This window comes from Aythya fuligula, chromosome 21 (genome assembly GCF_009819795.1).
Source record: "Aythya fuligula isolate bAytFul2 chromosome 21, bAytFul2.pri, whole genome shotgun sequence".
NCBI classification, from domain to species: domain Eukaryota; kingdom Metazoa; phylum Chordata; class Aves; order Anseriformes; family Anatidae; genus Aythya; species Aythya fuligula.
In genome coordinates, this window is record NC_045579.1 from 523,232 (window position 1) to 545,396 (window position 22,165).

The window sequence follows — 22,165 nt, forward strand, 5'->3', positions numbered from 1 at the left end:
ACCCCGTGCCGCCTGCAGGCGCTGGTGAGCCCCAGGTGCAGGTGAGCCCGGAGCGGACAGAGGTGCAGGAGGGCTCCACGGTGCGGCTGTACTGCCGGGTGTCGGGGTCACCCACTGCCACCATCTCCTGGGAGAAGCAGGGGGGCTCCCTGCCACCACAGGTGAGCCGGGTGTGAGCACCCATGGGTGCTCCCCTGGGGTGGTTGCCACTCACCCCATCACCCCATGGGGTGATTGGGTGCCGCTCACCCCATCCCCATGCCGCAGTCCCGCTCTGAGCGCACTGACATCGCCACGCTGCTCATCCCCTCCATCACGGTGGCTGATGGTGGCATCTACCTCTGCGTGGGCACCAGCGCCGCCGGCACAGCCCGCGCCAGCATCGAGGTGGTGGTGGTGCCAGGTGAGGGTTAGGGATGCCGCTCTGGGGACACCACTGGGGTTTGGGGATGGTTTTTGGGACACCCTGGGTGCCTGCCAGAGCTGCAGCCTGCCCCACTCCCCGCAGGGGCCGCGCCACCTGTCCGCATCGAGTCCTCGTCCCCCTCTGTCACCGAGGGACAGACCCTGGACCTCGACTGCGTGGTGGCAGGATCTGGCCACGTCACCGTCACCTGGTACAAGCGTGGCGGCTCCCTGCCTGCCGGCCACCAGGTAGGGCATGGGCAGCGGGGATGTCACCCCAAATCTTGCCCTGTCCCCCTCTCTCTGACACTGATGTGTCCCCACCAGGTGTCGGGGTCCCGTCTTCGCGTCCCCCACATCACGGCGGCTGATTCGGGCGAGTATGTGTGCCGGGTGAACTCGGGAGCCACCGTCCGGGAGGCGTCTGTCATCGTCACCGTCGTGTCCAGCTCTGGGCTGTCTTATGGTGAGGCTGGGCTCAGTGCTGTGGGTGGCCCTGGGTGGCATCCCATCTCCCTGCCATCACTCCGTCCTCCATCCCAGGGCCACCAGGCTCGGGTGGCACAGCTCCCGTCAGGATCGAGGCGTCCTCCTCCACTGTGGCTGAGGGACAGACTCTGGACCTCAACTGTGTCATCGCCAGCCCTGTGCAGGCCACCGTCACCTGGTACAAGCGCGGCGGGTCCCTGCCGGCCAGGCACCAGGTAGGGGACACGGAGGGCTCTGTGCCCAGGGTGCAGATGGTTGGGGTTGACCCATGGCCCTGTGCAAGACCACATGGCTACGTGCAAGCTCAGATGGCCGCATGCAAATCCAAACAGCCCTGTGCAAGCTTGAGTGGTCCTGGGAAAGCACAAATGGCATTTGGGCAAGCCAAAATGGTCCCGTGCAAGCTCAAGTGTCCCTATGCAAGGCCAGGTGATGTCCAGGCAAGCTTGAGTGGCCACATGCAAATTCGAGTTGTGCTGGGCAAGCCCAAATGGTGCTTGTGCAAGCCCAGATGTCCCCATGCAAGCCAAGTGCCCCTGGGCAAGCCGGAGTGGCCCCATGCAAGCCCCATCAGCCCCTCACAGGCTTTAACATCCCCGTGTCCCCTCCCGCAGGTGTCCGGCTCCCGGCTGCGGCTGCTGCAGGTGACAGCAGCCGACTCGGGTGAGTACGTGTGCCGGGTGAGCAGCGGGGCCACCACCAAGGAAGCCAGCGTCATGGTGACGATCCAGCCCAGCGCGGCCGGCTCCTACCGTGAGTGGGGACCGGGGGGTGGCACTACCCATGGGCTGTCTCCATGTGCCGCGGCACCAAGATGGCTCTAACGTGCTCTTGCCAGCGGGGCCCAGCTGTTGTCACAGTGTCACTCTCCTGTCTTGGTCCCCAGCCCCAGGTGGCACAGTGCCACTGCACATCGAGTCCTCATCCTCCACCGTGACTGAGGGACAGACCCTGGACCTCAACTGTGTCATCGCCAGCCCTGCGCAGGCCACTGTCACCTGGTATAAGCGTGGCGGGTCCCTGCCGGCCAGGCACCAGGTAGGGGACACGGAGGGCTCTGTGCCCAGGGTGCAGACGGTTGGGATTGATGCATGGCCCCGTGTGTGCCCCTGTGTCCCCATGCAAGCCCAGTCCCCCCGTGCAATGCCAAGCAGCCCTGTGCAAGCCCAGGTGTTCCCACACAACCTCTGATGGCCCCATGCAAGCTCTGGTGGCCCCATGCAATGCCACAGGGCCCCATGCAAGCCTAAATAGCAACCAGGCAAGCTCGAATGGACACATGCAAGCTTGAGTGGTCCTGTGCAAGCCCATGCAAGCCAAAGCAGCACTGTGCAAGCCAGAGTGGTCCCATGCAACCCCATCAGCCCCATGCAGGCTTTAACGTCCCCGTGTCCCCTCCCGCAGGTGTCCGGCTCCCGGCTGCGGCTGCTGCAGGTGACAGCGGCCGACTCAGGCGAGTACGTGTGCCGGGTGAGCAGCGGGGCCACCACCAAGGAAGCCACCATCGTGGTGACGATCCAGCCCAGTGCAGCCGGCTCCTACCGTGAGTGGGGACCGGGCAGGGACGGGGACATTCTCCACGGGCAGCTGATGCTCCCTGGAGCAGCCACCCATGGGTGTGCCCATCCCGGTCCCGCTGTCACCAGGGTCTGTGCCCAGGCTCAGCGCTGTGTCTGGGGACGGCCCTGTGTGCACATCTGCAGGGGTGTGGAGCTGCCATCCAGCAATGCAGCGGGTGCCTGGTGGGGAGGGAAGGGGCTGAACCCCCAAAGTGTCCCCAGCAGCTGGGAGCAAGGCACAGCCCAAGTCCTGCACCTGGTGGTTTCCCAGGCTCCTGGTGTCCCACGGTGGGACACGTGGTGGTGGCAGATCTGGTCTGACTGTGCCATCTCCATCCCCAGCCCTGGGTGGAACAATGCCCCTGCGCATCGAGTCCTCATCCTCCACCGTGGCTGAGGGACAGACCCTGGACCTCAACTGTGTCATCGCCAGCCCTGCACAGGCCACTGTCACCTGGTACAAGCGCGGCGGGTCCCTGCCGGCCAGGCACCAGGTAGGGGACACGGAGGGCTCTGTGCCCAGAGTGCAGATGGTTGGGGTTGACCCATGGCCCTGTGCAAGGCCACATGGCTATGTGCAAGCTGATGTGGCTCCATGCAAGCCCAGATGTCCCCATGCAAGCCAAGTGCCCCTGGGCAAGCCAGAGTGGCCCCGTGCAAACCCCATCAGCCCCTCGAAGGCTTTAATGTCCCCGTGTCCCCTCCCGCAGGTGTCCGGCTCCCGGCTGCGGCTGCTGCAGGTGACAGCAGCCGACTCGGGTGAGTACGTGTGCCGCGTGAGCAGCGGGGCCACCACCAAGGAAGCCAGCGTCATGGTGACGATCCAGCCCAGCGCGGCCGGCTCCTACCGTGAGTGGGGACCGGGCAGGGACAGGGCTCCACAGGACCATGTCACTCCACATCCCCATGGCGTGACCCTGCCATCCTGGTCCCCAGCCTCTGGTGTCACCCCCCCGGTGCGCATCGAGTCCTCCTCCTCCTCTGTGGCTGAGGGACAGACCCTGGACCTCGACTGCATTGTGGCCAGCCAGGGCCAGGCCACCATCACCTGGTACAAGCGCGAGGGGTCCCTGCCCGCCAGGCACCAGGTAGGTGGGGACACGGAAGGAGCATTTTGGGACAGAAAGAAGGGTTTTTGGGGTGCTAAAGGGTGTGCATTCTCCATCCCACGTGTGTCCCCCACAGGTGTCGGGCACCCGCCTGCGCATCCCCCAGGTGTCTGCAGCCGACTCAGGCGAGTACGTGTGCCGGGTGACCACGGGTGGTGTCACTCACGAGACGTCCCTCATCGTCACCATCCAGACCGGCGCTGGCTCCTCTTACGGTACCGGGAATGGGTTCAGCGGGGGGACACTGGGACACGATGTGGGGCGGCTACACGCTGACCCTGCCACCCCGCAGCTGTGGGTGTCACCCCACCCGTGAGGATTGAGACCTCGTCTGCTGCTGTGACCGAGGGACAGACCCTGGACCTCAACTGCATGGTGGCCGGGCAGGGTCACCCCCACGTCACCTGGTACCGGCGGGGGGGGGCTCTGCCTCCCAACAGCCAGGTAGGGCTCAAGGAGCTGGTGTCACTGTGCAGGGCTCAGCCCCGGACCCTGTCCAGTCCCCGCTCTCGGTGCTGATGTGTCCCCACGTGTCCCCTTGCAGGTGTCAGGCACCCGCCTGCGCCTCGTCCAGGTGTCAGTGGCTGATTCGGGTGAGTACGTGTGCCGGGTCACCCTTGGGAGCACCACGCAGGAGGCATCTGTCATCGTCACCATTCCCAGCAGCGCTGGCACCTACTACTGTGAGTAGTCTACTAGTCTACTACTGCAAGTGAGAGGGCAGTGCTTGGGGATGGGCACGTGCCACCGCGGTGACAAATGTCCCCGTTCCCTGTCCCCAGCCCCCAGTGCCTCCCAGCCTGTCCGCATCGAGTCCTCGTCCTCCGCCATCGCCGAGGGACAGACCCTGGACCTCAACTGCGTGGTGGCAGGGTCCGGCCCCACCACCGTCACCTGGTACAAGCGCGGCGGCTCCCTGCCCGCCAGCCACCAGGTAGAGTGCAGGCAGCAGGGGGGTCACCCCAAATCCTGCCCTGTCCCCCCAGCCTCCGGTACCAACATGTGTCCCACCCTGTGACCCCCACAGGTGTCGGGCACCCGCCTGCGCATCCCCCAGGTGTCCGCAGCCGACTCGGGCGAGTACGTGTGCCGGGTGACCACGGGAGGCGTCACGCAGGAGACATCCCTCGTTGTCACCATCGATGACGGTGCCGACCCCTCCCACTGTGAGTGCCACGCTGTGGCTGGGGACGCGGGGACCATGCTGGTGCTGGGGGTGCCTCACCCTTAACTCTGCCCGCACAGCCACCGCTGTCACACCACCCATCCGCATCGAGTCCTCGGCGTCCTCCGTCACTGAGGGACAGACCCTGGACCTCGACTGCATCGTGGCCGGCCAAGGCCAGGCCACCATCACCTGGTACAAGCGCGGGGGGTCCCTGCCCGCCAAGCACCAGGTAGGGGGGGACGTGGTGGGACAGGGGCTGGTGGCCCTGCGTGCCCAGCTAATGCCACCCCCTGCCACTCCCCCCAGATGTCGGGGTCCCGCCTGCGGCTGTCGCAGCTCTCCGTGGCCGATTCAGGCGAGTACGTGTGCCGGGCAGACGTGGGCAGCACCTCCCGCGAGGCCACCGTCACTGTCACCGTCACCTCCCATGACAGCTCCAGCTACCGTGAGTGTGGCCATGGGGCGAGGGAGGGCACCGGGGTGGGGAGGGACGTGGGTGACCTCAGTGGCTCCCTTGTCCCCACAGGCCTGCAGAGCCCCATCATCTCCATCGACCCGCACAGCATGGCTGTGGCCCCGGGTGAGGATGCCACCTTCAAGTGCCGCATCCATGATGGTGCCCGGCCCATCAATGTCACCTGGCGGATGGGGCCCGGCCAACACCTCCAAGGTACAGTGGTCCCTGGGGTGGCCCCAGCGTGGTCTCCACGGTGGCTCCGGTGCTGACACCTCCTCCTTGCCCAGACAATGTGAAGATCAGCACCAACGGCTCCGTCATCTCCATCACCGGTGCCCATGCAGGCAACCAGGGCGCCTACCACTGCGTGGCCTCCAACCGCTTCGGCGTCGCCAGCAGTGTTGTCAACCTCCTGGTGCAAGGTGCGAGGTGGCCGGGGTGTCCCCATCCCTGTCCCTGTGTCCTCCCCATGCTCCAGGTGCTCCTAGGGTGCTGGTGGTGTCCGTATCCTTATCTCTATTCTGTTGTCCCCAGAGTGGTTGTGGTGTCCCCACCCCCATGCTGATGTCCTCTATTTGCTGTAGGTGCCCCTGGGGTGGTGGTGTCCCCATCCCTGTGTCCTCTCTGTGGGCCAGGTCCCGCAGGGTGGTGGTGACCCCATCCCTGTCCCCTTGCCGATGTTCTCCAGATGCGCCTGGGGTGGTGTTGTCCCTGATGTCCTCATCAAGCTTCAGGTGCTCCTGGGGTGGTGATGTCCATATCCCAGTGTAAATATCCTCTAGGTGCCTCTGGGGTGGCTGTATCCCGACCACCATCCCCATGCTGATGCCCTCTGTGTCCTCCAGGTGCCCCCAGAGTAGTAGTGTCCCTGTGGCCATGCTGATGTCCTCCAGGTGCCCCCAGCATGGTGGTGTCCCCATGCCTATCCCTGCCCTGATGCTCTCCTTATTCTCCAGGTGCCCCCACCGTGTCGGTGATGCCCCCAGGCCCCGTGACAGTGAAGGAGGGCAAATCCCTCAGCCTGGAGTGCCTGGGCCGGGGCGAGCCACGGCCACTGGTGCGCTGGAGCCGTCTGGGCTCACGGCAGAAGGTGGAGCACCAGACGCTGCTGCACATGGACAGCCAGGCTGTGCTGCAGGTGAATGGGGCACCCCAGGGTGCTGTGGGCACTGTGATGTGCCGGGTGCTCACCACCCATCGTGTCCCCTCACCAGCTCTCACCGGCCAAGCCGGAGCATGCTGGGACCTACATCTGCACGGCACAAAGCGCCCTGGGGTCGGCGCAAGCCCGTGTGGACGTCAGTGTGGAGACTGCACAGAGGCACCCCGGGGCCCCCGAGGTCACTGCGCCGCCCTCTGTCACCGTGGTGGCTGGGGACACCGCCACACTGCACTGCTCAGCCACAGGTACGGGGTGGGGACGGTGGCCTGGGGTAAGGGTGCACCTGCCTGAACCTCCCCTGCCTCGGGTGACAGATGGTGACATGCCTGCAGGCGAGCCAGCGCCCCGGATCGAGTGGTCGAAGCTGCGGGCGCCACTGCCCTGGCAGCACCGGGTGGTGAACGGCAGCCTGGTCATCCCCCGCGCCGCACAGCAGGACTCAGGCCAGTACATCTGCAATGCCAGCAGCCCCGCTGGCTCCGCTGAGGTCTTCGTCACCCTCGATGTGGAGAGTAAGGGGGCTGCGGGTCTCCCTCTGCCTCTGCCTGCTCCCCTGTCCTCCATCCAGATGCCTCCTGCTCTTGCTGGTCCCCGTCTCCCCTCGCGGCCCTCTCTCCATCCATCTGTCCCTTCCTCTGGCTCTGCTCATCACTTGTGTTCCTCTGTCCTGCCTCTGCCCAAGTCCAGCTCCATCGCTGCTCATGCTCTCCCACCCATCCCTTCCTCGTGGATCTGTCCTCCTTCATCCATCCCAGCTCTCATCCTCCTCTCCATCTCCTCGCAGACTCCTTCATCCATCCCTTCCCAGATGTGCCCATTCACTCGTCCATCTCTGTGCACATCGACCTCTCCACCTCTGCTCGCTCCCCTCCCCATCCATCCCCTGTTCATGGATCCATCTGTTGCACGCAGCCATCTCAGCTCACACTCCGTTCATCCCTTCCTGGTGTATCCATCCACCACTCATCCATCCTGGCTCACATCCCTCCCTCCATCTCCTCACAGACTTCACCTGTCCGTCTATGGATCTGGTTCTTGCTCATCCATCCCAGCTCTCATCTCTGCGCACCTCTCTCTGTTGCTGCTCTCACTCCTCCATCCATCCCTTCTCCAGCTTTCTTCACCTGTCCGTCCTTGTGCACAACCCCAGCTCTCCATCTCAGCTCCCACTCCATCCATCCCATGCATCCATCACGTGTCCATCCCAGCACTCATTCTTGTGCATGTCCATCTTCACCCACACCCCTCCTTCCATCCCTTCCTCGCCAATCCACCCATTCCTGTGCACGTCTGTTGCTATTTCTGCTCACGTTCCTGCATCCATCCCATCTCCTTGGTTATATCCCAGCACTCCTCCCTCTGCACGTCCATCTCTGCGCACACGCCTCCATCCAGCCCTTCCTTGCGGTCTGGTCCACCTCTCACCCACCCCAGCACACCTCCAGCCAAGCCCTCCCATTGCCCCCCTCCTTGCCCCATCGTCGCCCTCCTTGCCCCATCACTACCTCACCGCGTGCTGCCAGGTGCTGACCTCTCCATCCATCCCCGCAGCGCCGCCGTACGCCACGAGCCTGCCGGAGGAGAGCACGGTGCACGCGGGCGATGCAGTGCAGCTGCAGTGCCTGGCCCACGGCACCCCGCCGCTGCTCTACACCTGGGACAAGCTCAACGGCAGCCTGTCACCCCGTGCCGTGCCCCGCGCCGGCCTCCTGCGCATCATCCCCGTGCTGCCCGCTGATGCCGGCACCTACCGCTGCCTCGTCACCAACCGCGTGGGCACCGCCGAGACCTTCGCCCGCGTTGTTGTCCACGGTGAGCACCCCGGGGTGCCCTGTGCCGTGCCAGAGATGCCCGTGCCACATGGTGACACTTCTATGTCCCACGCAGGTGACGGTGGCGCTGGTGGTGGCGGTCCCCTGGCCGTGCGGGTGACGCCGGCGAGCCTGGTGATGGGGGTGGGCGGCATGGCCGAGTTCGCCTGCACCGTCTCAGGGGACCCGCGGGCGCGCCTGGAGTGGCTGAAGGACGGCGGGGAGCTGCCCCCCAGCCACAGCGTGCGGGACGGGGTGCTGCGGTAAGAGGGGCACGAGGCGGCGCCAGCTGCTTGCCTGCACCCCACGGGTCCCACACCTGTGCCCCCCGGTGTCCCTGCAGGATCCCAGAGCTGGCGCGGGGGGCGCAGGGGGTGTACGTGTGCCGGGCCAGCGCGCCGGGCGGGCAGGCAGAGGACAGGGCTACCCTCACCGTCCAGGGTAAGAGTGGCACCCGCGCGCTGGGGCTGTCAGCACAGGCACCCACCGACCAGTCCCCGTGAGCACCGGCACCCTACTACCCCCAAGCCCTCTGCCTGCAGGCAGAGGCTGACCCCACCCTCACGTACCCCAGTGCCCCCCATCTCCCCAAACCCACAGGCACCTGCTGACCCCGTTCCCCCATGCTCACAGGCTCCCTGTATCCCCCAATCTCTCCCCATGCCCCTTGGTACCCCCTTGATTTCTCCCCACAGGCACCCCCCTACCCCAATCACACCCATACACCTGGCCGCCCTGGCACCCTCCAATCTCTCCCCGTGCACCTCAGCACCTGGCTCCCCCATCCCTGCATGCCCACAGGCACCCCAGTACCCCCTATTTCTTCCCACACCCACGGTCACCCTGATGCCCACATACTTCTTCCCATTCCCCTTAGCACCCCCAGTGCCTCCAATCTCTCCCCGTGCCCTCGTGCACCCCAGAGTCCCCCACATCCCCCCACATCCATGGGCACCTTGGGACCTCTCCTTGTTCCCCATATCCATGGGCACCCCAATGCCCCCTATTTCTCCCCATGCTCACAGGCACACTGCTACCTCCCCATCTCCCCATATCCATGGGCACCCCAAAACCCCCCATCTCCCCAGTCCACGGGCTCCCCACTTCACCCCATCTCTTTCTCCACCCGTGGTACCTCCCTGTGCCCAGGGGCACCCCAAAACTCCACTTCCCCTCCCCTAGCTCTGCCCAGGGCCCTGATCAACATCCGGACAGCAGTGCAGACAGTGCTGGCGGGCACGGCAGTGGAGCTGGAGTGCCTGGGGCTGGGTGACCCCCAGCCCCACGTCACCTGGAGCAAAGTGGGGGGCCGCATCCGGCCGGGGGTGCTGGTTCGTGCCGGCACCCTGACCATCGAGCGGGTGGAGAGGGCGGACGCGGGGCAGTACCGCTGCACCGCCACCAACGCCGTGGGCACCGTCCAGTCCCATGTTATCCTCCACGTGCAGGGTGAGGGCAGACGGGGATGCGGAGCGGGGAGGGTGTCCCCCACCCTGGTTCAGAGGGGTGACAACTTCGTCTGTCTCCAGCTGCCCCCCACATCGCCGGGCAGCCAGAGGTGAAGGAGGTCTCAGCGGGCTCAGTGGCCGTTCTGCCCTGCTTGGCATCCGGCTTCCCCGTGCCAGAGATCAGCTGGAGCAAGGTGAGCGGGGACGTGGGGACAGGGCGGTGACCTCCGTCGGTGCTGACCCCATGGGTGCTGACCCCCCCCCGGTGTCCCCACAGCTGGAGGGGGAGCTGCCGGCAGGCGCGCGGGTGGAGGGCACGGCGCTCACACTGCCGGCCGTGCGCCCCGAGGACGCCGGCGTCTACGCCTGTGCCGCCACCAACCGCCGCGGCCAGGAGAAGGCTTTCTACGTGCTGAAAGTCCGAGGTGAGCACAGACGGATGGAAGGACAGGCTGGTGGGGAGGGTAGGGGGGTGGCCGTGTCCCCAGCCCGGCTGACCCCTGGTGTCCCCGCAGAGCACCTGGTGCCCTACTTCACACAGACACCCCGCTCCTTCCTGCCGCTGCCCACCATCAAGGACGCCTACAAGATGTTCGAGATCCAGATCACCTTCCGGCCCGACGCCGCCGATGGTGAGCGCTGCGGGGGCCCCCCGGCCCTCCCAGCCCCGCCGCGCTGCGCCGGCCTTCTCTCACCCCTTCTCTCTCCTCCTCCGTCTGTCCGTCCGCCTTTCCATCTCTCTCCTTCCTTTAGCTCTCATTCTGTACTCAGGTGAGCACCCACCCCGGGGACCTCTGCGTTCCCCCCTCCCCGGGGTGTTTTGGGGTCCCCGTGCCCTGCGGCCGGGCTGACCCGCTGCCTCCCTGCAGGGATGCTCCTCTACAACGGGCAGCGCAGGAGCAGCGGCGCCGACTTCATCTCCTTCGGGCTGGTGGGCGGGCGCCCTGAGTTCCGGTGAGTGCACGGGGGGGCACCCACGGGTGGAGGGGGGCAGCACCCCCATCCTCACCCCATGCATCCCCACCTCATCCCACAAACGCAGGTTTGACGCCGGCTCGGGCATGGCCACCATCCGGCACCCGACGCCGCTGCGCCTGGGCGAGTACCACACCGTGCGCCTCTTCCGCAACCTCACCCGGGGCTCGCTGGTGGTGGACGGGCTCTCCCCGGTCAACGGGACCTCGCAGGTAAGGGGGGGACAGGGGGACCAGGGGGGGGTGGCCTGGGGGCAGCCATGCCCACCCACCTGTGCCCGCAGGGCAAGTTCCAGGGGCTGGACCTGAATGAGGAGCTGTACCTCGGCGGGTACCCCGATTATGCTGCTGTGGCCAAGACGGGGCTCAGCCAAGGCTTCGTGGGTGAGCGGCGGGCTGGGGGGCATGGGGTTGGGGGGCCTGAGCAGTGGGTTGGGGGGGCTGAGCGTGTTTCCCACCCCCCCAACACCGCCATGTCCCACAGGCTGCGTGCGGCAGCTCCGCATCCAGAACGAGGAGGTGGCGTTCGGGGAGCTGGACCTGCAGGCGCACGGCGTCGGCAACTGCCCCACGTGCCAGGACCAGCCCTGCCAGGTGAGGCTGGGGGGGACACACATGCACCGTCCCCCCCCTCTCATCCCATCCCCGCTGCTCATCCGTGTCCCCCCTCCCCAGAACGGCGGCATCTGCGAGGACGCCGAGAGCAGCACCTACGTCTGCCGCTGTCCCCACGGCTTCACCGGCAGCAACTGCGAGTACTCGCAGGCACTGCACTGCCACCCAGGTGGGTGCCCGCCCTGCGGGGACATCACCCGCTGCCCTCCCTGCCTGGATGCTGCCCCCCCCCCCCCGGCGCTCACCGCCCATCTCTGTCCCCTCCCTGGGCAGAGGCGTGCGGACCTGATGCCACCTGCGTCAACCGGCCGGACGGGCAGGGCTACAGCTGCCGCTGCCACCTGGGCAAGTCTGGGGAGAGGTGCACCGAAGGTGAGCACGGCTGGGGACAGGGCACGGGGCTGGGAGCCCTCTGGGGACAGGGGCACGGGGGTGGGGACAACGCTGGAGATGTGGGTATGGGGATGGGACCACTCTGGGGACAGGGGCACGGGGGTGGGGACAACCCCAGGGACATGGACATGGGGGACACAAGTGTAGGGATGGGATGACAGTGGGGACATGGGCATGGGAACATGGGCGTCGGGGTGGGGATCACCGTAGCGACACAAGTATGGGGATGGGGATCACCCTGGGGACATGGGCACAGGGCTGGGTACCACAGTGGGGAGATGGGCACGAGGGGACACAGGCAGTGTGGGGACAGGGGACTAGGAACCACCTGGGGAGGTGGGCATCGTGGATGCGATGGGGATGGAGCAGTGGGGACCACCCCAGGGACACAGGCTTGGGGCTGGGGACTGCCCTGAGGAGATGGGAATGACGGGGATGGGGCATTGGGGACCACCACGGGGAGATGGGGACAATGGGGACGATGGGGCCGGGGTCTCGGGCCCCACTGGCCGGGTGCTGAGGTGCGGTGCCGCAGGCGAGGCGGTGAGCGTGCCGTCCTTCGGCGGGGCGGGTGCCTTCGTGTCGTACCCGCCCCTCACCAACGTGCACCACGAGCTGCGGGTGGAGGCCGAGTTCCTGCCGCGGGCGCCCGACGGGCTGCTGCTCTTCAGTGCTGGCAAAGCCGCCCCCGTCGAGGACTTCGTCGCCCTCGCCATGGTCGGCGGCCACCTCGAGTTCCGCTACGAGCTGGGCTCAGGTAGGCTGGCACGGCCCGACTGGGTGTCACCAGGGGGGTCCTGGGCATTACTGGGGTGGCCAGGCATCACTTTGGTCCCTGGGTGCTGCCATGGTCTCCTGGGCATCGCTGGGGTTCCCCTGGTGTCACTGGGGTCCCTAGGTGCTGCCAGGGTTCCTGGGGCATCACCGAGATCCCCAAATGTCACCAGGGAGCCCTAGCATCACGGGGGTTCCTTGGTGTCATCTGGTGTCCCCTAGCATCATATCACCGGGGTTCCCTGCCATCTCCTGGGTCCCCTGGCACTGCCAGTGTCCCCAAGCAAGCCCCTGGCACTGCTGGGGTCCCCTGGCATCACTTTGGTCTTCAGGTGCTGCCAGCAGCCCTGGGAATCAGTGGGGTCCCCTGGTGTCACCGGGGTGTCCTGGCACCACTGGGGTCCCCAAGCATCACCAGGGTCCCTTGGCATCACCCAGCGTATCCATTGGGTCCCCAAGCATCCCTGCAGTTCCCTGGCATCACCCAGGGCATCACTCTGGGTCTCCAAGCACTGCCAGGGTCCCCAAGCACCCCCAGATCCCCCTGCCATCCCCATCCCCATCCCCTCTACCCCGAGCGGGTGGCAGCAGGGCCGAGCCATGGTGCCAGCGTGTGGTGTCACAGGCCCGGCAGTGCTGCGGAGCACTGAGCCGGTGGCGTTGGGACGCTGGCACCGGGTGATGGCTGAGCGGGTGCACAAGGACGGGACCCTGGTGGTGGACGGCGGCGCCCCGGTGCAGCGCTCCTCACCCGGCAAGAGCCAGGGGCTCAACCTGCGCTCCCCGCTCTACCTGGGGGGCGTGGAGCCCCCCCTGCAGCCCCCCACCAACGCCTCCTTCCAGGGCTGCATCGGCGAGGTGAGTCCCGGCCCCCCCTCCACACACCCTGTACATGGAGGGGGAGAGACACAGGTTAACCCCCTCTTCCCCTGTCCTGTGCAGGTCTCCATCAATGGGAAGAAGGTGGATTTGTCCTACAGCTTCCTGCGGAGCCGGGGCGTGGGGCAGTGCGGGCAGAGCTCGCCCTGCCTGCATGCACCCTGCCTGCACGGGGGCCGCTGCCTGCCCCTGCCCGACGGCAGCCCCCCCTTCCGCTGCCTCTGCCCCCCCGGCTTCAGCGGTGAGCGTGGGGAGGAGTTTGGGCGGTTTCGGGGTGCTCAAGGGGTGCGTGGTAGGGGCAACGTGTGTGTGTGCACCTGCTGGTTGCAGGCATGTGCTCTGTGCATCTGGGTGTGCACAGCACGTGCGTGTGTGTGCCATGCTGTGCTGCATGCATCTGCTGTGTTTGTGTGTATGGAGTTTGCATGCGTGTGCTGTGTGCATCTGGAGTGTGTGCATGTAAGCTGTGTGTGCTGCACTTGTGCACTGTGCATGTTTGTGTGCTGTGTAGGCATGTGCCGTGCCTGCATATACACTGTGTGCATGTGTGCACTGTGTTTGAGTGCACTGTGCTATGCACGTGTACACTGCATATGTGTGCTGTGAGTGTGCTTTGCAAGCGTGTGCACTGTGCATCTCCTCTGCATGTAATGTGCATGTATGCACTGTGTGCATGTGCGTGCAGTTTGCAAGTGTGTGCATCTGTACGCATGTTTGTGCAGTGCGTGCTGTGAGCATCTGCATGTGCTGAGTGTGTGCGCTCTTTGCATGTATGATGTGATGTGTGGATGTGCATTTGATATGCATGGATGTGTGCTGTGCATGTGTTTGCATGAGGGTACACTGCGTGTGTGTGCATCTGCTGTGCACGCATGCATTACACTGAGTGTGTGTGTGCAGTTACGTGCGTTGTGTGCATGAGTGTGTGCTGTGTGTATGCATGCACACGTGCACTCTGCATGTGCTTGTTTGCTACATGTGTGCGTGAGCACTGTGTGTGCAAGGGATCACCCTGGGGTATTGAACAGAGGAGGGCAAGCGAGTGCAGGAGGTGCTCAGCCACCCCGTGTGCCTGTGTCACCCCGTGCCACCCGCTGTGTCCCCAGGGCAGCTCTGCGAGCGAGCGGAGGACCGGTGCCTGCAGCACAACCCCTGCCTGCATGGAGGCACCTGCAAAGGCAATGCCTGCATCTGCCCTGAGGGCTACACCGGCCCCTACTGCCAGCACAGTGAGTGTGGGGACATGGGGAGGTACGGGGGACATGTGGGGACACGGGGAGGTACGGGGGACGTGTGGGGACACATGGGAACATGCCACCTGTCCCCATCACCCTCTCGCCTGCAGGCACGGCGCTGTCAGAGCTGGACCGGGACTGGCAGGAAGGCAGCGGGGGCGGTGGTATGGTCCCCAGGGGTGCCGTGCACCCATTTTCCCCCTTTCTGAACCCAAAACCGATGCTGGTGCGGGGGTGCTCAGTGGTGCCCTCTCACCCCATCTCCCCGCAGATGCCCCTGGGCAGTTCAGTGCCGCTTTCCGTGACGGCTCCTACCTGGCCCTGCCCGGCCACCTCTTCCCCCGCGGGTGAGTGGTGTTGGGGACAAGGCCTGGGGTGTTGCACCCTGCCCGTGGCATTGCACCCACTGAAGCACTGCACCCATGCAACGTTGTGCCCACCACAATTTTGCACCTGCTGCAGCATTGCACGCCTTCCTGCAGCACTGCACCCAGCAGGACTTGGCACTCTTCCTGCTGTGTTGCATCCGTTGAATTGTTGCAGCTATTGCATCATTGCACCCATTGCATCATCTCACCCATTGCACTCTTTTGCAATCGTTGCATGCTTGCAGCCATTGCATTGTTGCACCCATCACATCATTTTTCCCATTGCATTGTTGCACCCATTGCACTCTTAAATCCATTGCATCATTGCACCCATTGCGTTGTTGCACCCACTGCATTGTTGCACCCATTGCACTCTTGAACTCATTGCATCGTTGCACCCACTGCAGTCCTGTACTCCCTGCGTTGTTGCATCCTCGCACCCGTTGCATTGTGGCACCCGTTGCACTCTTGCACCCGTGGCGTTGTGCCCTCCCCGGGCACTGCACCCACGGCCGGCCCCGTCTCGTTACAGCCTGCCTGACGCGCAGGAGGCGATCGAGCTGGAGCTGCGGACGGACAGCGCCGACGGGCTGCTGCTGTGGCACGGGGCGGTGAGCAGGGGGACACGGCTGGGACGCCCCCCCGGGGAGGAGATGGGGACATCCCCACCGCGCTCACCGCCCCCTCGTACCCGCAGGAGAACGGCAAAGCCAAAGACTTCGTGGGGCTCGGCTTGAAGGACGGGCACCTGGTGTTCAGGTGAGCGGGGACCCGCGTGTCCCCGGGGACCCTGTGCCACCGCGCGTCCCCCTGCTCAGCCCCTGTCCCCTGCAGCTACCAGCTGGGCAGCGGCGAGGCCGTCATCGTCTCCGAGGACCCCGTCAATGATGGCGAGTGGCACCGGGTGACAGCGGCGAGGTGGGGGCCGGGGACTTGGGGGGGGTGAGGAGGGCTGGAGGGGGTGGGTGCTGATGGCTCCCCACAGGCAGGGCCAGCGCGGGTGGCTGCAGGTGGACGGTGAGGAGCCGGTGCACGGGAAGTCACCAGGAGCCAATGTCATGGCCAACACCCAGGGCAGCATCTACATCGGTACGGGGACACGGGATGGGGGGACACAGGGATGGGGCATGGCGGGTCAGAGGACAGGGGGACACAGGGACAGGGAATGGGACATAGGATGGGGCGTGGGGTGGGAGATGGAACAGGACACGGGGCTGGATGTGGAACAGGGCACAGGATGGGACATGGGATGGGACACGGGGTGGCATGTGGGATGGGAGATGGGTCGGGACACGGGGTGGGATGTGGGGTGGGGCATGGGATGGGAGATGGGGTGGAACACAGGGTGGGACAGGACACGGGACAGCAGAGGATGGGAGATGGTAGGACATAGGAAAGGGCACAAGATGGAACACAGATTGGATGCAGGTTGGGACAGATGATGTGGCACAGGATGGGGCATGGGGTGGGACACGGGATGGGACAGGGCCTGGAGTGGGACACGGGACATGGGACAGGGCACGGGCAGACATAGGATGGGACATTGGATGGGAGGGAGCACAGGACACAGGACAGGATTTGGGATGGGACATAATGGGACATGGGGTGGGTACAGAATGGGGTGTGTGGCAGACAGGGTGGGACACAGAATGGGACACACGGTGGGACTTGGGACATGGCACTGGGACCCAGGACAGGATGGGACACCTGGTGGGACAACGGGGAGATGGGATGGGACACGGGACGGGACGTGGACTGGATACAAGACAGGACACACAGTGTGGCACGAGATGAGGCACGGGGCAGGAAGAGGACATGGCGTGGGGCACGGGATGGGAACCCGTGATGTGACACCGTGCGAGCACAGCGGTGCGCCCCACATCCCCCCACCCACATGTGCCCCCGCGGCCCCATCCCGCAGGCGGCGCCCCGGACCCCCGCAGGCTCACGGCCGGCAAGTTCCTCACCGGAGTGACGGGCTGCGTGCGGGGGCTGCTGCTGGCGTCTGCAGGGATCCCCCCGCACCCCATCGACCTGCGGCACGGCGCGGTGGGGGGCTCCCCCGCCGCCCCCTGCCCCTCATAGCCCCCCCGCCCCCCAGAGGCTCGGGGAGAGCGAGTTTTGTCGGATTTATTATTATTATTATTATTATTTTCCAAAAAGCCACGAGGAAACGGTGCTTCGCTGCCCCGGGATGGCTCTGGGGGGGGCCGGGACCCCACAAAAATGTTTACACCCCCCCCTCGCCCCAAGCCGTGCTGGGGCGGCCGGGCCGCCCGGGTGCCTCCTGGGGTGGCACCGGGGTGGGGGGCGCAAGGGACAATCCTGGGCGCTGGAGGGGGCACCGGGCCCCCCCCGGCCCCCCCGCGCTGGGACACCCATTAAAGGAGAGAGAACGAGTACCCGAGTGTGTCTGGGGGGGCTGCGCCTGGGGACGGGGGGCACGGAGGGGTGGGCACGGGGTTTGGGGGGGGGGGGGGGGGTTGGTGCTTTAGGGGTGGTGTGGAGATATTTGGGGTCTGGGGGGGGAGGTGCTTTGGGGTGGTGCGGGGGGGACACACAGGTGCTTTGGGAGGGGTAGGGGTCTGGGAAGGTCTGGGGGGCAGGTTCCTTGGGGTGGATGTGGTGGGGGACATGTGCTTCGGTGTGGTGTGGGGGGACACAGGTGCTTTGGGGGGGACACACAGCTGCTTTGGGGTGGTGTGGGGGTCTGGGGGGGGACACACAGGTGCTTTGGGGGGGACTGTGGGCGCTTGGGGGGGCACCCGGGTGCTATGGGGTGCCGCAGGGGTCTGAGGGGGTCCGGGGAGGACCGGGGTGCGGGGGGGGGCTGCCGTGGGGTGCGTGGAGGGGCTCGGGGGGCACGGCTGGGGGCGCTGAGGGGCTGGGTACAGGGGGCGGGGCCGTGCGGGCACAGACGCGGGCCCTGCCGCCGCCGCCGCCCCCCCACCCGCCGCGTAATGGCGGCCGCGCGGCAGGCCCCCGCGCCGGCCCCGCCCCCCCCGCGTCTCGCGGCGCGCGGCCGGCGTCAGCGCCTCGCGCCCGCGGGCATCAGCGCGGCGCGCGCGTGACGTCACCGGCCGTGACGGCGGCGGCGGCGGCGGCAGCGGCGGGAGGGAGGGGCCGGGGCCGGGGGCCGGGGCCGGGGCCGGGGGCGGCGGCGGCGGCGGCGATGGCGCCGCGGCTGCAGCTGGAGAAGGCGGCCTGGCGCTGGACGGAGACGGTGCCGCCCGAGGCGGTGGCGCAGGAGCACATCGAGGCGGCCTACCGCGTCGGGCTGGAGCCCTGCCAGCGCGGCGCCTGCCGGTACCGCCGCGGGGCCCCGGGGTGGGCGGGCGGCCCCTCCGGCCTTCCTCCTCCCCCTCCTCCTCCTCCTCCTCCCCCTCCCCCACCCGTCCCGCGGCCCCGAGCCCCCCCCAGCCCCCCGGCGGTTGATGGCAGCGGCCCCCAGCGCTGGGGCTGCCCCCGTAGCGCCGGGCGGTGCCGGTGGTCGCTCCCCGTGCCCCCCCCCCCCCCCCCTCCTCGCCCCCCCCCCCCCCCCCGCCCCATCCCCGCCCGCTGACGGTTGTGCCCGGTGCCGGTCCCGCAGGAGGAACTGCCGGGGGAACCCCAACTGCCTGGTGGGCATCGGGGAGCACGTCTGGCTGGGCGAGATCGACGAGAACAGCTTCCACAACATCGACGACCCCAACTGCGAGCGCCGCAAGAAGGTAACGGGCGGCCCCGCGCCCAGCTGGGGACAGGGGGAGGCGACGCCCCGTGTGCCCCCTCCCCGGGCCCGGCAGCTCGGGGTGCGGCGTCTCCCCGGTGCTCCGGCTGCCGGGCCCCCGCTCGCTCCTCGGCCGCGGCGAGTGACAAGTGTTGCTTTCTCTCTCACGCTAGAACGCGTTCGTGGGCTTAACGAACCTCGGCGCCACGTGCTACGTGAACACTTTCTTGCAGATGTGGTTTCTCAACTTGGAGCTCCGGCAAGCCCTCTACTTGTGTCCCAGTACCTGCAGCGAGCGCACGGCCGGAGAGGGCGTCCCAAAAGACAAAGGTCAGTGGGAGCGCATCGCAGTGGCCTCTCCCTGCTGCAAACAGAGGATTTGCTCCTTTTCTCCTAAAACCTTACGTGGAGGTGTTGGCTTTGGAAGAGTGTTGTCGTGGGAATCTATGGCTGGTGCTACCGTTGCCCGTACGACCTCTGTGCTGCTCTTTTTGAGTCCTTCACCCAGCTTTTAGGAACAAGTCAAGCTAAGCCATCCTTTGCCTGAGTTACTTCAAACCAAAGTGATCTGATCTGGCTGAAAGCTTGTTTTGGTTTCGTTCTTTGCTGGACTGGTTCCCAGCTTAGGGATGGTGCTGGGATGGGAACACACAGGCTGGGGCTGGCTGAGCTGTGCTGTGTCCCACAGGAGGGCAAGGGTGTAGGTGCTGGGTACAACTGAGACTTCTAGCACCTGCACAACGTCCCCGAGGGGCTCTGGTGCCACACCTTCTGTGTAGAGCGGCGCTGGAGGTGTGTTCTGAGCTGCCTGATTTCTTTGGTCCTGTTTTATGGTACTTCGGAAAGAACGTCTTGCTGTTTGGCTTCAAATAAGAAGCTGCTACTCTGTGGTAACTGGCGCATGTTGCTGAAGCTGTTGACTAGCAGCTCATGTTCGGCACTGTGGGATATTTGGCCTGTACTGGGACTTAGCTGTCATCGCTGACATTAACCGCTTCAAATCTAACTATAATTCAAAACAGGAAAAAAGTGTAATTTCTAGACATTAAATTTATCTGTACAAAGAACAAACAAATTACTTTGAACAGGTCTCTCTCCTTTTGAGAACTGGCTGTAACTTGAACTTTTTTTTTTTTTTTTTTTTTTTATAGACTATGAGCCTCAAACCATTTGTGAACATCTCCAGTACTTGTTCGCCTTGCTGCAGAACAGCAAAAGACGGTACATCGATCCTTCTGGGTTCGTCAAAGCGCTGGGTTTGGATACAGGACAGCAGCAGGTAGGCTTGAGTTGGGCCTGTAATTCCCTTTTCTAAAGAAGTGTGAAACGACCCTTTTGTTGTTTTAGCACCTCTGAGCTGGGACCTGGTGCTCGGCTCTGTTTGTACGAGCACAAAGGGAGGAGCAGTGCTCAGGGCCCTTCCTGCCTGGGTGGGAGGTCAGGAGGAGCCCGGCAGCAAGGGGACGAGTGCTGTTAGCGCCTGATCAGCTACAGCACTGCACAGCAGGCTGTGGGGTGGGAGCTGGAGCTGCCACAAGGCTCTCTCGACAGGTCCTTTATGGGCTGCTCCTCCCGGGGCTGGGGAGCGCTGGGAAGGGCTTGGTGCTGCGCACTTAGGTAGGGGCTGAGGCCTGGAGGGCTCCTGCAGGAGGAGAAGCTGTTGGCAGTCTGCAGGGCAGAGAAAGCACGTTTTGGGAAGGGTGAGCGCCACAGGCAGCTCCTGCAGGACTGTCACAGAAGCTGAAGAGGGCTCAGGACAAGGGCGCTGCCTGAAAATACAGCTTGGGAAGTAAGAGGGGGCAGCTGGAGGAAGTGTGGGAGTGCTTGGCCGCCTTTCCTCAGGATGATAAGCGAGGGGAAAGTCGCTCCTTGTTCCTTGGGAAGGAAGCAGTTGTTAGCGACTGGTGACGTTACAGGACAGCAGTGTGTCCTGCTGGGCTGTGACAATGGTAGGAACTGGAGAGAGGAGCTGCAGGGCAACAGCAGAGGCACTGTCAGGCAGTGAGAGGGGAACAGGTTGGGCTTTGGTGCCAAGGCCGGACGGGAGAAGGAGCAAGGAAAACAGGGTGCTCGGAGGAGAGGGAGTCCCTGAAACGTGTGGAGAAGATTCTGGGCCTTGCAGGAGGAAGGGGGCAAAGTCAGAGAGCGGCTTCTCATTTTTTTTATCTATTTTTTTTCCTTCTCACATATGGTGCAAGCAGGGGCATGCCGAGGTTTTGAAAAATGAGTGTTAATGGGACAAAACTGTGCAGGAGTGGTAGGCTGGAGAGATTGACTCTCCCACCAGGCTGTGCTGTGGCAGAGGATGATTAATGCTCTGCAAGCTACTTCTGCATGCTCTTTGAGGTGGTGTAGACCTGTTGAACGCAGCTGTGATCAAATGAGGGCAGAGGAATGGTCTGTGTTGTCACGTCTGGGCAGCAGAAGCCGCTGTCGATGCACCAGGTGGAGTTGTGAAGGGATTTACGCGGTTAACAAGCCGCTATTTCCCATCCAGAACCCTGCGAGCAGCGGGGCAGAAGTCAAAACCACCCCAAGCTGCTGGCCGGGAGCCAGCTTCGTTCATGCTGTGGTTTCACGCTGGGGGCCTTGTGCTCCTTTTAGGCAAATTCCTCTTTTCTTTAGTTCTCCTGACTGGTCTTTTTCTATTCAGTGCACGCCAAAGTCTCCGTGCAGCCTGTGTGTAGGGCTGTGTGTAATTTGCAGTAAATTAGCAGCGAGGCTGTGATTGCGCTTTGTGCTGTGGGGTATTGTTAACCGGCTTGGCTTTCTGTTCTAGGATGCCCAGGAATTTTCAAAGCTGTTCATGTCACTGCTGGAAGATACTTTATCCAAACAAAAAAATCCAGATGTTCGAAACATCGTACAAAAGCAGTTCTGTGGAGAGTATGCGTATGTCACAGTGTAAGTATGTGGTCTTTGGGAAGAACTTTTCTATAAATATTTAAACATTTTAGAAGAATTTGAGGGGACAAGATCTCTAACAGCTGGAGCAGGCAGGTAATCTCATGAAATGTTGTGCAAGAGGTTTTCAGTTTTTAGGTTTCCAGATTCCGTGTGCCTGTTGTTGTTGTTGTAGTTTGCCAGATGTTTTCAATCCTTTAATGAAAATTTACTAATTAAATGTGTGAGTGAGCTAATGGAACGTTAAGTCCTCGAGACAGAAAATGGAGTGCTTGGGTGTTGTTGTACTCAATTCATTCCTGAGTTCTCAGAGCTGTGGATTTCACCTCAAAAATCACCTGATGGAGAATGGTATATAAGAGTTGTAAGCAGGTGCTCCTTTTCCAGGTAGATGTTATCCTGTGCACACCATCTTGCACAGCGTTCTGTAGATGTCTGTACCATAGTAGCTCTGACTTATGTTTTTCTCCTAGTTACATAGCTCAAGGAGTAGTTAATGATTGGGGAGTTAATGAATCAGTGAACTTGTCTCATGCATTTTTGTCTTTTTTCTTTTTTTTTTTTCCATCCTAGCTGCAACCAGTGTGGCAGGGAGTCCAAACTTGTGTCTAAATTTTATGAGCTGGAGTTAAACATCCAAGGGCACAAGCAGTTGACAGACTGTATAACAGAGTTTCTCAAGGTACAAACTTGTTGGTTTTTGAGT

The 22,165-nt window shown here is 64.0% G+C and overlaps 2 protein-coding genes across 15 annotated transcripts in view; both read left to right on the forward strand.

Moving 5' to 3' along the window:
* The window catches only part of HSPG2 (heparan sulfate proteoglycan 2), a 35,313-nt gene extending 18,067 nt beyond the window's left edge, over positions 1-17,246 (forward strand). For 2 of the 8 annotated variants that reach the window (XM_032201240.1, XM_032201245.1), the window contains 47 exons: positions 19-161; positions 268-403; positions 509-654; positions 733-871; positions 949-1,109; positions 1,509-1,647; positions 1,781-1,932; positions 2,299-2,437; positions 2,796-2,947; positions 3,164-3,302; positions 3,390-3,541; positions 3,639-3,777; positions 3,855-4,006; positions 4,107-4,245; positions 4,345-4,496; positions 4,590-4,728; positions 4,808-4,959; positions 5,037-5,175; positions 5,257-5,400; positions 5,475-5,609; positions 6,144-6,325; positions 6,402-6,594; positions 6,682-6,861; positions 7,901-8,161; positions 8,237-8,423; positions 8,504-8,601; positions 9,343-9,609; positions 9,690-9,802; positions 9,886-10,033; positions 10,124-10,240; positions 10,478-10,562; positions 10,651-10,795; positions 10,867-10,966; positions 11,067-11,176; positions 11,258-11,366; positions 11,471-11,569; positions 12,126-12,347; positions 12,990-13,222; positions 13,307-13,484; positions 14,350-14,472; positions 14,589-14,642; positions 14,750-14,825; positions 15,379-15,457; positions 15,544-15,605; positions 15,681-15,764; positions 15,832-15,935; positions 16,768-17,246. In XM_032201240.1, coding sequence (XP_032057131.1) covers positions 19-161; positions 268-403; positions 509-654; positions 733-871; positions 949-1,109; positions 1,509-1,647; positions 1,781-1,932; positions 2,299-2,437; positions 2,796-2,947; positions 3,164-3,302; positions 3,390-3,541; positions 3,639-3,777; positions 3,855-4,006; positions 4,107-4,245; positions 4,345-4,496; positions 4,590-4,728; positions 4,808-4,959; positions 5,037-5,175; positions 5,257-5,400; positions 5,475-5,609; positions 6,144-6,325; positions 6,402-6,594; positions 6,682-6,861; positions 7,901-8,161; positions 8,237-8,423; positions 8,504-8,601; positions 9,343-9,609; positions 9,690-9,802; positions 9,886-10,033; positions 10,124-10,240; positions 10,478-10,562; positions 10,651-10,795; positions 10,867-10,966; positions 11,067-11,176; positions 11,258-11,366; positions 11,471-11,569; positions 12,126-12,347; positions 12,990-13,222; positions 13,307-13,484; positions 14,350-14,472; positions 14,589-14,642; positions 14,750-14,825; positions 15,379-15,457; positions 15,544-15,605; positions 15,681-15,764; positions 15,832-15,935; positions 16,768-16,931 — 6,662 coding nt within the window. In that variant the 3' untranslated portion in view covers positions 16,932-17,246. Of the gene's footprint in view, positions 1-18; positions 162-267; positions 404-508; positions 655-732; positions 872-948; positions 1,110-1,508; positions 1,648-1,780; positions 1,933-2,298; positions 2,438-2,795; positions 2,948-3,163; positions 3,303-3,389; positions 3,542-3,638; positions 3,778-3,854; positions 4,007-4,106; positions 4,246-4,344; positions 4,497-4,589; positions 4,729-4,807; positions 4,960-5,036; positions 5,176-5,256; positions 5,401-5,474; positions 5,610-6,143; positions 6,326-6,401; positions 6,595-6,681; positions 6,862-7,900; positions 8,424-8,503; positions 8,602-9,342; positions 9,610-9,689; positions 9,803-9,885; positions 10,034-10,123; positions 10,241-10,477; positions 10,563-10,650; positions 10,796-10,866; positions 10,967-11,066; positions 11,177-11,257; positions 11,367-11,470; positions 11,570-12,125; positions 12,348-12,989; positions 13,223-13,306; positions 13,485-14,349; positions 14,473-14,588; positions 14,643-14,749; positions 14,826-15,378; positions 15,458-15,543; positions 15,606-15,680; positions 15,765-15,831; positions 15,936-16,767 lie in introns of all 8 variants that reach the window. The other 6 variants (XM_032201237.1, XM_032201239.1, XM_032201238.1 and 3 more) reach the window with 5 other exon arrangements.
* Positions 17,247-18,018: 772 nt separating this feature from the next.
* Positions 18,019-22,165, forward strand: part of USP48 (ubiquitin specific peptidase 48) — a 32,579-nt gene continuing 28,432 nt past the window's right edge. For all 7 annotated transcript variants that reach the window (XM_032201308.1, XM_032201309.1, XM_032201310.1 and 4 more), the window contains exons 1-6: positions 18,019-18,152; positions 18,436-18,556; positions 18,729-18,885; positions 19,707-19,834; positions 21,335-21,459; positions 22,033-22,141. In XM_032201308.1, coding sequence (XP_032057199.1) covers positions 18,019-18,152; positions 18,436-18,556; positions 18,729-18,885; positions 19,707-19,834; positions 21,335-21,459; positions 22,033-22,141 — 774 coding nt within the window. The remainder of the gene's footprint in view (positions 18,153-18,435; positions 18,557-18,728; positions 18,886-19,706; positions 19,835-21,334; positions 21,460-22,032; positions 22,142-22,165) is intronic.